This window comes from Orbicella franksi, chromosome 8 (genome assembly GCF_964199315.1).
Source record: "Orbicella franksi chromosome 8, jaOrbFran1.1, whole genome shotgun sequence".
NCBI classification, from domain to species: Eukaryota; Metazoa; Cnidaria; class Anthozoa; order Scleractinia; family Merulinidae; genus Orbicella; species Orbicella franksi.
This window is the reverse complement of record NC_138152.1, coordinates 9,542,753-9,555,140: the sequence shown is the minus strand read 5'-3', so window position 1 is coordinate 9,555,140 and position 12,388 is coordinate 9,542,753. Positions and strand designations below refer to the sequence as shown.

At 39.4% G+C, this 12,388-nt stretch overlaps 1 protein-coding gene across 1 annotated transcript; it reads right to left on the bottom strand.

Annotated features, from left to right (window-relative positions):
• Positions 1 to 364: 364 nt before the first annotated feature.
• Positions 365 to 11,964, bottom strand: LOC145495889 (extracellular calcium-sensing receptor-like). Its single transcript, XM_081475483.1, has 2 exons — positions 10,355 to 11,964; positions 365 to 3,759 (listed from the first exon to the last, which is right to left on the bottom strand). Exons 1-2 carry the CDS (start codon positions 10,796 to 10,798, stop codon positions 1,561 to 1,563), a joined length of 2,643 nt encoding a protein of 880 aa, XP_081331609.1. The 5' UTR covers positions 10,799 to 11,964; the 3' UTR covers positions 365 to 1,560.
• Between the last annotated feature and the right edge of the window lie 424 nt (positions 11,965 to 12,388).

The window sequence follows — 12,388 nt, the reverse complement described above, 5'->3', positions numbered from 1 at the left end:
AAAACTACCTTCAATATACTACGACTAAATGGTCAACTGTCAGATTAATTAACCTCCAGGGTGAATTGTGCATACTTGAAACCAGCTCCCACAACTAAATAGGGAGTTTAAGAAAACCACAACGGCAACGGCAACAGGAACGTCGCTAAACAAAAGGTTGAATGAGCAGAACAATGGCTGTGCACGTGCGTTATAATTCTTGGACATTTCTTTGCCGTCCTCTGCAAAACAACAACGTGAAATGACTAAATAGACCAATTTCGATATATTAAAATTCAGCCTAAAACAATAGACCTCAGCACGAGGCTCCGGGGAATAAACCCCACAAACTCTGTAGTAATTCCCCGGAGCCTCGTGCTTAAGTCTACTGTTTCAGGCTGAATTTTAATGTATCTATTTCAAATTTATCGCCGTGTTCCAGATTCAGTTTCGTGATAGTTTTGACAGTGATAAACAAAGTAAATGACTTCAGAGTGCCGCGAGATTCGTAGGTAAAATATAAATACATTTTTTAATCGACGTTGTCCTCGGCGTCACCGTCGTAGCTTCTTAAACTCCCTAATACCTCCATGCGATGACTCCTACAAGTTCTCCATTGTAGTCTATTACATGGCCACATAGTTTTTTTAAAGGAACTCAGTCAAGGAATGTAGAGGTATTTAGGCCACTTACAAATTTACCTACAAATTGCTTTTTACTGAAGGAAACCTGAAAATAATAGTCTACCAAGATAGAAAAACACCCAAGAGATAATAAAAAATAGGTACCCAAAGGGTACATGTGTAGCATACGTGGATCCAGAATGCAATGAAATCTTTGCAACTCATTTGCATTAACGGACACGAGCCGATGACAATAGTGTGGGATACCCACAGGTATCCCACACAAAAACCATAAAGAAACAAGGATGGTTAAGGATGGAGAAGATTGATACGGATTACAAACGACGAACTTTATAAAATCTTGGGCTAAACTTTACAAGATGCGAAAACCGTGACCTAGCTATTTAAAGGGTCGCCTAGGCAAACCGGCTCCCTATAATTCACCGGATCAAATCAAAATCCTATAAACCCGTTGGTTTCTGAGCAAATTCAGACTCATGGATTGACCTCTTATCGAGGAAGCCAAGGCTATGTTACAAGAACTCGATGTGTGAATGAGTTGTGGAAAAAGCGCTCTTGGACATTTAAAGAAAAGTAGAAAATGTTGACAGTCTTGGCATAACTGAATTGCCCCAATTTGGCGTAGATGTCGAATTAGTTTCGCTGTTATTTAGTTGGTCGACAAGTTAAGGGGGCAAGAAAGCATTTAACGATGTTTTTCGCCCCGTGTATACTTCAGTGCAAACTAAATTACGGGTCTCTTTGGTCACCTAACTCAAATTTCCTTCCTATGACTCGTGACTCCATTTGACTGTAGAAACGAAAATCGCCCAACCTACCCCTCCCTGCTTCCAACTGTGGAAGTATGATTTGTGACTCCATTTGCCGGGAACTTGAGACTGAAGAAACGAAATCCCCCACCCAACCCCCAGTTGTGGAAATAAAATGTCAAAAAATTTCAAACGCTTGATTTTCTTTCTTCAGGCAATTCCTTTATCGTTGCAATAATTGAGCCATGAGAACGTCTCGGGCCCAGACTGTTTTTGGCGACTGCCAACTTCCCAATCGAACCGTTCATAAATTGCAGCGCCAAACATGCCGGTGATGATTTCCGACGCGAGCCACCTCCTTGAGTTGGCGATAAACCGATGCCCGACGCTTGGTCGATAGAATATCGACGAGTGCTTTCTATCGCGGCCTGTTTTGTGTTCTTCTCAGGCCGGAAAAATATAACGCGAACTTTGGGCAAAAACAGCAAGAAAAGCATGGAATACGCGCCCAAGATAAGCGCAAGAATTGAACAAATAACGTTTACCTTTCCGCGAGGTGGGACGTGACGGAAAATCAAGATTACCAACCACGATGAAAAGTTTGTAAACATGCTAAGGCAAATCCATTTGAATTCGTTGTAAGCTCGAGGAAGAGTACGAGATTTGTAAGCCAGATAAGAGCACGTTATCGAAAGCAAAGTGTTATAGCCTACCGAAGCTATATCAAAGCCGAGATTCTGGTCACATGATATCAGTAGCGAATCAGCAACGCTGTAGTCGTAAGTGACTTTTGGCGGGAAAACCAGGAGGTGGATTATGCCCAACGCAAGCTGCACGAGAATCAGGGCGCATGTCAGAAACCCGTACCAGCTATTGTTGAGAAAACAATGTCTCTTAATGGCGGAGAAAATCTTGATCAACCGGTTTGTCTTGGTCAGCAGGACAGCGGTGATAGCAGTGTACAACACAGCGAAAGAAACAGTTCTCGTTTTGCAAATAGCGTCAAACGGTTTACCAATATAAAGGACAGGATTAACGAACCAAGCTAGGAGAATGACCAAAGACAGGACAGTGAAAGTCAGGTTTGTAGCTTTCACCACAGGCGTGTCTTGATATTTCACTAACACACCGAGAACAAACAACGTGAGAATCAAACCCAGGCCGCACGCGCCCAGTAGAATAATGGCAATTAATTCTCCAAAACTTATAATGGTCAGCGGTTTTTTTACACAGCCGCTCTGAGGGACATTTGTCATTTGGTCCTCTGGGCACACTTTACAGAGGGTCGCGGTGTAGTTGCTATTATAGGTCCCGTAAGGGCATTTATGGCAGCTCCACCAACATGCCCCAAAACCATATTTAGTAAAGGTGCCCAGCGGGCAGCGCTCACGGCATCTCGAATAAGGCGCCTTACTTTCGTTCCCAGGCCACTGAATGTCACTCTCATTCATTACCAGTCTCTTGCCTCTTGTCCATTTTCCCACACGGAAGGGGGCCAGGGTTTTATTGTTGTTCACACGAAAGTTAACGACTTCAAATTCAGCATTTAATTCTCTGTTTGTGTCAAAACCCACACTGATGTTTCGATTGTTATTAAACGGATTCTTCTCCAAGTTTCTAAGAACACTTTCACGAACGTGTTGTAAGGTAAAATTGCTCTCCAGGCAGTTTAAACCACTCGACTGCACCCCGCATCGAGTAACATGCTTCAGTGCCTGAATAATGGCGAGAGCTGCATTCATGACGTAAGCACTTTTAACCAATGACAAACCCTGTAAACCAATGACATTGTCTTCGCTATGACGCCCGCAAAAGGCGGGCCAGCGTCTGTCCTTTTCAAGCCACGCGCAATATGCTCCTGATATGTTTCGTGACAATCGACTGACGTGAGCTTTAAATTCGCCCAAGTCTTTCCCGGACACGGAAATCGCTAACATCCCATCTGTGACGTCACCATAACCATTAGCCAATCGGAAGCGGTCGTTACGTGTGTCGGCTCCAATCCACACTCTTTTTGTTTTCGTTAGATTATTTTTCTGTACCTCTTCGAAAATATCGGCGACAAAATCCTTGTTTCCCAAAAGAACGCTAACAGAAACACTCTTGTGGGCTTTGATCGCTGACACCACCCGAGGAATTTCACTATGAGCGACTACTTCATGTAGCGCGACACAAACGTTGTGTTTCTTTAGGCTTCGTTTGAGGCTTCCCATCAACCCACGATTAAAAGTATCCTTTGAAGAAATGATATTAATACAAGACCATTCAAAGTAAGCTATAAGACTTGCCAGCGACGCTGTGACTTGTTTGTCAGACGGACAGGTGCGGAATAACGTACTGTAGATTGATCTGTCGTTGAGAAGTGAACTTGTAGCTCCATAACTGACCTGGAAAGAAAAATAAAACATTAAAAGCTTAAATATGGTACACACCTTGCATACGGCTGGCGCGCCTGAAATTTGAATTGACGAATCAGGATTCAGAAGGTGGAAAAAGCTGTACTGTCCTGACGGCAATGTATGTTAACAATAAAGGCATTGAAGTCTGGCAACTTTCCCCACTGTAGACGGCATTGAATATTCACGAAAAGGGATTTATAATTTCGAAAACCATATCAGATTATAAAAAGTGAAAAATATGAAACATTCTGTGTCTCCAACCTTTGAATTTGGCGCCAAAACTGGGTCGCTAGCGTCCGGCATGGCAACTCACTCATAGTTCGTCGAGTGTCGCCAGGCAGGAAAATAGTTGTGTTCTTTTGAACAAATATGTTGTTCCTCATCAAATTAAACCCCAAAATCTCTAGTTAAGTATTAGAAGAGGCCAAAGCAACTTTAGCACTGCCTATATTTTTGGAAGCCGCGAAGAAAAAGACTGTTATTGTGTCGTTTCGGTAGGACAGTTCAGTTTTTAATTTCTCCAAACACCATAGATTCATTGCCAAACGGTAACATAACGATACACCGCATACTCGAGTAGCTCGCATTTAAAGAAATGACCCAGTTTGTGCTAAACACTGACGCACCAACAGATACAGATAATTTTTATCTCACTCCGGGCAAATTTCGGACTAAAACTTTGCTGAAACATAGCTAACGCAAATTTACGCCTACAAAACACGTTTTAGACTGAAACAAAATGATATTTTTACTGCACCCTCAAGGTTTCAAAGATACACCGACGGGAAAAACAAGAACTATATCAAGCCACTACATATCTTAAGTGGTGTTTCAACTAGAGTTCGCTCCGTAAAGGAAACTGTAGCGACTTAAGAGCTATTTAAAAGTTCTACACTGTACTGTAAATATTTCAGACGCTTAAAAATTTTGGTTTAATTTTCGGACACTTTTTTGTCAGAAATTGAAATCGTCCGAAATGTTTTGCAAGTAATATAAGTGACATCACCGGGAAGACAATGTCTAAAATTCTGGTGGGTGGGTGGATGCTACGAGCCTCTTGAAATCCTTACCCTATCTCTGACCAAAATGTGTAATTTTCCCAACCCTATTCAAGTTCAGAATGGTCAGGACAGACTCTATCAAGGAAGTGCTTCGGTTTGCATAAACATTTGAGAAACAAAGGAACAAAGGAAGTCATATGCATAACAGTGGTGGATCTTAATTAACATAAACATTTAACCAGTGTATTCTTGGTTTTCTCCTTACATCAAAACTTCGTATTCTCAACTCACTTCGCGGTGTAGGAGAATGTGACAAGACATTTTTTTCTCTTGTTTAAAATCTTGAGATGGACAACAACGATAAAAATAGCTTATACCTAATTGCTGGCCAGAATGCAAAAACAATATATCAATTTCAGACCAAAACGGCTAAAAAACGATATCCTATGGCGCCGCACATAGCAATGAGGTTGATATAAGGGATATGCCCTCTCCAGGTGACATTTTCGAATGACAACTTATATGGCGTGGGCAGTGCAAAAATAGATTTCCGTCACAAACTGTTTTTGTGAACGGTATATTTACAGCAACATAAAAATAATGTCAAAATTAATTAAATGACACATTAACTTACAAACAGGAAGACGTTTGGTATAATCAAAAATCATATTAGATCTCTCTAGCAGTGCCATCTTAATTGAAACACCAAAAGAGACCATTTTTGAGCAATTCAAGTCAGGAATCCAAGCGGTCGTGAAATAACCTTCACACCTGCAGAAACCTCGAAATAAAACAAAATGCAAGAACACCAAACAGGTCATCGTAACCAAAACGAATCAAGAAAATATGAGATTAAGATCGGGAAGATGGTAACGGATTTCTATTGAGGAACATGTATAATATTAAAGATGAACATTTCAATGGCGTGCCTTCAGCTTTAAAATGGCTTTTTTTAAGCACTTGACTGGGTTCCCAAAGTTTCTAGAACTAGCATTCCTTCATGACATTAAATTTTACCAGAAATAAACTTGCTGCTGTGATTTAGTTGTAGTCACAACGACAACATAATAATGGAACGTTTTAATTATTTTTTCATCAAATGATGCCGGAAAAAGCAAAAAAAAAAAAGATTACAATTTTAAGACTGAAAAGGATTACCTTCCATTTGAAACTGTAAAATTCACAAAAGAAAACAACAGAGCAGACTGGTGATGTTTCGAACGTATAGACATTAACTAAACGACAATAGCCAGCCCACCGGATCTTCGAGGGCCGTGAAAACGAAAAAAACCGTTTAAAAGCGTCAAAGCTTCTAGAATTGTCAACATTGTGTCAACTGAAAATAGTTTTGTCAGTCTACAAGCCAAACGCCACGTGAAATCACGTGCACCTCATAAAATGTGACATATGCTGTTAGACCGCTATAAATTTTTACATTTTATGTATTTGGTATCTTGTAGTTCTGTTATCATACTAAGTTCACATATTTGATATATTTATGTTTTCCCGAATTAAATTGTAAATAACTTTAATCTTATGTAGCTGAGCCATATATTATTGAGTAAATAGTCTCTCCAATTAGCTTTTTCAACTGCGGATAAAGATGTAAAGACATCTCTTTAATGAACATCGCAGTTATGTAAACAAGTTAAGCAGTTGTGAGAATAGCCCCTGAACTTGAAAAAATTCAAGCTTGAAGGGGATTCGATATTGTATTAACGGAAAACTGGGCCATGATTGGACATGATTACTTATAGGAACTGATAAAAATACTCCGTTTAAGGTAATTCCTCTGAAATAAAAATGACAATAGAGTTTTGTTCAAACTTTGTCCACTGAATATTTGTCATATTATAACCTCAATTTTGAAATAAAAATGGGGGGTGCCCTTGCTCGTTAAGGAGCAGTGACGCATTGAAAATGCCCCATTTTGGCATTATTTGATACTTATTATAAGAACGCATTCCCAGTAATTGTAAAATCTTTGTGAACCCAGACTCATAAGAACGCGCATTAAACTACAGTCAATGCATTGTGTCGAAAACAGATAAACATTTTAAGTTTGATTCAGGCAGAAAGCTAAATCCTTGATTAAAAATTTGAACCAAATTTCTTGACGTGGTTACCGACTGCAAAATAGAAAAGACCACAGTGTGTCTGCTATTTTTCTTATTTATTCAATTTTCAGCAATAGAAATTAGATCAATCTTTTCTCACGCAAAGCTTTTGATTAGTTGATTACAATGACTGGAAAAAAATTGGGTTGCCCGTGCTCGTTTGTGAGCTAGAGCCATTTTTCAACTGACAGAGCTCAATATCAAGGCAAATCCGTCATGTTTTCAATATGCGCGTGCACGAGCGCGCGCTAATGACGCCATAAATTATGCGCAGTAAAGATGCGTAATGCAAATGTGAGGAATGACCTTAAGAAATGATATCAGTAATATTAGAATTAAAATCCATCAAATATTTTCGCTGGCGCGCATTTGGTCCAAACGCCCCAGCGAAACCGGGGAATATCCGAGTGATATTCCCCAATTTTCAAAACTGCGCGCGTTGCGAAAAATATTTGAAGGACTATAAACACAATAGCCTCCATTTGGCGCGAAAATATGTTCGGATATTTTTGTCCTTAGAAATTATCTGGTCCTCAACGTTCACAGTTTTACGAGAGCGTAGCTGCTGTTCGCTTCTCTATATACATAAAAATACCTCAAAACATCGAAAACAGTTCATTGAGATTTTACACCCAGAAAATGTCACCAAGAGGTATATTCTCCTTCTCTCGTCACGTGACACCGCTGTGCTGTTAGCTGCTGCTGTACAGCAAAATTTGATCTTAAAAGCTCTTCTGACGTTTAGGTTCTTTCGATGTTCATTTGATGACCATGACAATTTGTTTCATGTTTCATATCAACGCCCTTGGCTTATTATTTATTTTATGACCAGCTAGTCACTAACCTCTAACTAACCGAACGCGAGGGCCGTACAAGGGAATATTCCCCAATACGGCTCGAGCTAGCTAGGTAAGTAAATAGTTTATTATATGGCACTTTGGCCATACTTTCGAAAACAACAACAACAACAAAAAAACACAGATAATAACTATTTGCATGAGCGGTCCATATGGCAAAATCCCGACCAAGAAAGAACCAATCAGAACGCTAGCATTTTCTTGAAGACTACCTTGCCATATAATAATATGCGGTATTCGCAGATGAACTTGGAACTTGAACTTGAAACACAACAAGCCCAATCACATTTGAAACGCAAGATTCCTTCCAATAACACTGCCTCCTCTTGGCCTCTCTAAGAATAAACTCACCGAAAATGTTTTCTGGATACTAGCCAAGGCTTTAATCAGAATTTTATGGTAGGGATGGAACGATTACTAATTATCAATTTGCAAAATCAAAGACGAGCAAAGGAGAAAAAAGCCCATCAGGTACTTTAAATCGACAGGGGGGATTGCTTTTAGGAGCATTAAAGAGGTTTCAAATTGATGTTATTGTTTTTCTTGTAATATTTCAAAATTTGTTGTGCGTTTAAGTAATCCACGACAATGCCATGATATTGCCGGTTTAGATAAAGATTCGCCTTTTATTTTTATTTAAATGTACCAATTGGAAAAAGGTTGTGTTTTTAGTCTCGAAAAAAGAGAGAAAGCCCAAATTACTTCAAGAGAGTCTTTGTACGAAGCCATTCATAGTTGAACGTCATACGAACCCATTCGAAATCCTGGTCGCAGCAGGGGGGACTGAAATGGCTTTAAGCAATTGAAAGGTTTTTGCTGGCTCCCTATATGACTGGTGATAAACGATTTTAAAACCACTCTACGAAAAGAAATGCTATTTAGATTAATCTAAACTCATAACAACGGCAATTTGAAAAAGCTACAATTTTACGCAAAGGAAACAAGCCAAAATTTCAAAACAATTAGTATACTGAACTACATGTGCGAGCTGAATAGGAATCATAAACATTTAATTCTTGTAGCAAAATCAGGGATTACTTTTCTGAAATACTTGGGCATGTCGTCCGCAGTCTCCATAGGAAATGTTCCACATCCTCAAAAACGTAGATCGTTTAGGAAGTTGCTAATGAATTTAAAACGGAAACACCGCAAGTGAACACTCCACTGCCAACTGATAATAAGAAAAAAATGTCCCGAATAAATCCGTCGATATATTTTGAAAAGACGTTCGTAAAATAGCGACCAGTAATTTGTCATTTTTTGTGAAACATCGCTTCATTTTTTTTTTTTTTTGCCTGATATGTCCATTATGTTTACGAAATATTCCTTCGATTCAAGAACTGTTGTCGGAGAATATTCAAATCTTTACCACTTGAAATCACACTGGATAAAAAAAAAACCACATTGTCACTAATTAGCCCACGTCTTCCATCGATAGTAAAATATGTTAATAGAAGTAAAACGATAAGATCATTTGAGTACATATAATCGTCAGGAAAAACATCCGCCTTCATTAAGCTTACCGCAAAAAAATGCACCTCAGTTTTCATCTCACGTTCAAATCTCGAAAAAAAGATAGGTGTGAAGCTGGCCAAACATTGTATGAAAACAGATCGAATTTTCACAGAAATTTTTAAATCTATTAATAGCGTTTAAAAGAGAATTGAAGAAAAAAGTAAATCACCTCGCTAGCAGAGCAAGGATTTGGAGAAGAACGGCATTCGACCAAATGATAGAATTCTCGGCATTACATATCTAGGTCGAATCTACAAAACAACGTAAAAATCAGAATAAGATACATCTGTTAACTTCGATATTTGCTCGAGAAGCCGTAAAAAAAAATTATAAAAAAAACGGAATGAAACGTTCGTTAAAAAAATGTCATTAAAAAACGGATTTAAGATAATTTTTTTTCCCGAGACCGGAAGAGGCATTTCCTTAGTTTTTGCATATATAGATTCAAGCCCGACCAACCTTACGAAATTCTGCTTTCGTGTGATCGACAGGATCAACTATGAAGACTATAATTTTGGGCAGTTTTATCTCAATAAAGTACCTAATCACTGTAAAAATGGGAATCCGTCGTTCCATCACGTATATTGTACTCGGCGGGGGAAAAATCACATCATTTCATTTAGTTTCGAAGCATTTTTTTTTCTCGAGAAATGGAGAAGTGGTCGTTAATGTCTTTTAGTTCAGGCAACATCTCATTTATATTTAAGTTACCACGGAGCTTCTAAAAGTATATCAAGACAGCTTATCCCTTAGGCTAAAACGAATTTAATAGGCGAGAACAAGTTTTGACAAAGAAATCCGAAACGTTCAATAAATTTACAACATGCAACACGCTGAAATCAAATTCATATACATTTTTTGGCCTTTTTTCAACGAATTAATTCAAAATGATATCAACCAGATTGCAACGTGTGACTGTGAAATGGAATATTTCAAATTCGGCACGCACAACATAAACTGTTACTTAATCATATCGAGATTTGTGTCTGTTTCGTTTTCTGTAATGAAAGATCACCTGCATATCATTAACAACACACAAGAGTGAATGATGAAGATTCACTCGAAATTGAAACGTGCATCTTTCCGCGCCTACCTGAGGTATTCCATAAGCACTTAACAGCCCACTGGTCGCCATTGTGCTGTTTGAAAAGTCTGGGCCCACGACAGCAATTACTCCGCAACTTTCACCAGTGAGAGTCACTGAGCAGTTCCCCACAGACACGCCATCTTGCTCCGCAGCGAGTATATCGAGCACTTCTTTCGAAGCCAATGCAGGGCTGGAGCAACTGTCTCGGATATCATAACCGATTGTAACATCGCTCGGCGAGGCACCAAAGTTGTGCACGTTGACTGCGTAGACCAATGCCTCCGCCAGTAACAGTCCTTCACCTCGCACAACTTTGCACTCCGGACCTTGAGTAACAGGGACCAGGGTGCCAATAATAAACTTGCCGTCTTTGAATCTCCTCCAACGCCCAATAGAGGAATTAACGGGTAAATAGAACGCAAAAACCAAAAGAACCACTGCGATTTTCATGCTGATATGAAAAGTCGCTCGAATGGCTGAATTTTTTTTTTTTTTTCGATGCACTTAACTCCTTTTTAGCTTATTAAATGAATGCGCATTTAAATTGCTAAATATCACTCCCCGTACTTGTATTTTAAGCATAAATTTAAGGATGTCTGACTTTTTCTCCAGCGCTGTTTCATAGACTACAATTGTTCAGCCAAACGTGATCTCCAGGAATTTCGGTTCCACGGCGCGTGTAAAGGAAGGACTTTTTCTTGCAGGGTGCTAGTTTGCCATGCAAAAATTAACTCGGTCTGAAATTCGATCGGCGAATATGTGCAACTTCGAAGCGAAAATGCAGATTGCAGCAAGACCTCAAAGAACGAGCTCGTCGACCGAAAAGATCTTATTGTAACATACGGATTTTTAACAACTGCTACAGCGTGCGACAAGTTTATTATTGTCAGTGACGCCAATCGCTTGACAATGTTTCAAGTAGGAGGAAAATTAACAAGCCAGCCACTAGGGTTAGCCATTAGGGGCCATCAATAACTTCACATAGGCGGGGCGTGTTTACAAATGGCATAAAGTACAAGTCAACAAAACAGGTGCAGTGCTTTTGCGGAAATGAAACACTTTCGCGGTGGCGGTATAAACCGAACAGTCAATTCAACTTGAGTGAGATTTGTGACTTATTGTGAACACACAACTTTTTCGGGGAAAACGTGACAATATTAAAAGTGGTTTTCGGAGGCAGCTTCTGGTTTTGATAATTTGTACAAGCGCCCAGTGCCGGCCCAAGATTGATCGAGTGTAGCGTCGCTTCATTGAAATGAGTTAGACTAAACTAATCTCCTCACAGTGGAGGCAGCCGATATTAAAACTCGTTTCTATACAACAAACAGGATGGAAAAAAGACGACCCCGCGAGTTCCGAAGCGAGCCGTGTTCCAAAATAACTTCAATTTTCTGCTGTTTTCGTTTTCTCTAATAAATTAATGCTGAGCAAACTGCGTAATTATCTGATATTTTGAAGAGTCTCATTTCAAATTGGAAACACGCTGAATAACAGGAACACCCGCTTAATAAACCTAGAACAAAAACATAAATAAACATCCAAAGCTAACCAAAAAATTTGATAGGAGCTTGTCGAAATAACCCAATACAAAGCGCATATTTCCAGCTTACCCCCCAAAAAAGAAATTTCTGGGACGCAACGAAACGACACATTACAATTCACAGCAAGAATTTTTTAACAATTTAGGGTTTTAATACCGCATGAAGTAAGCCGCATTTTTTTTTAGAATTCCCAAAAATTGCCGAAATTGTAGCTTCTTGCGGCTTCACACGAAGTCCAGAAATTTCGTTAAATACTTAAAAATCACACCAAAGCGACACAACGAGCTATATTCCAGTTAGAGCGTTTTGCGTTTATATTCAAAAGTTGCTACAGCATTCAAACAGGGTTGAAATCCACGGATTTTACAACAACGATGACACAACTGTCGCTTGGCGAATCGAAAGCAATGCTATTTCGGTATGAGATAATTTTGTTTCCATCCGGCATCAAGTTTGAAAGTTGTCAAATGGAAGGGTGGAGGGGTGGGGTGGGGGAGGG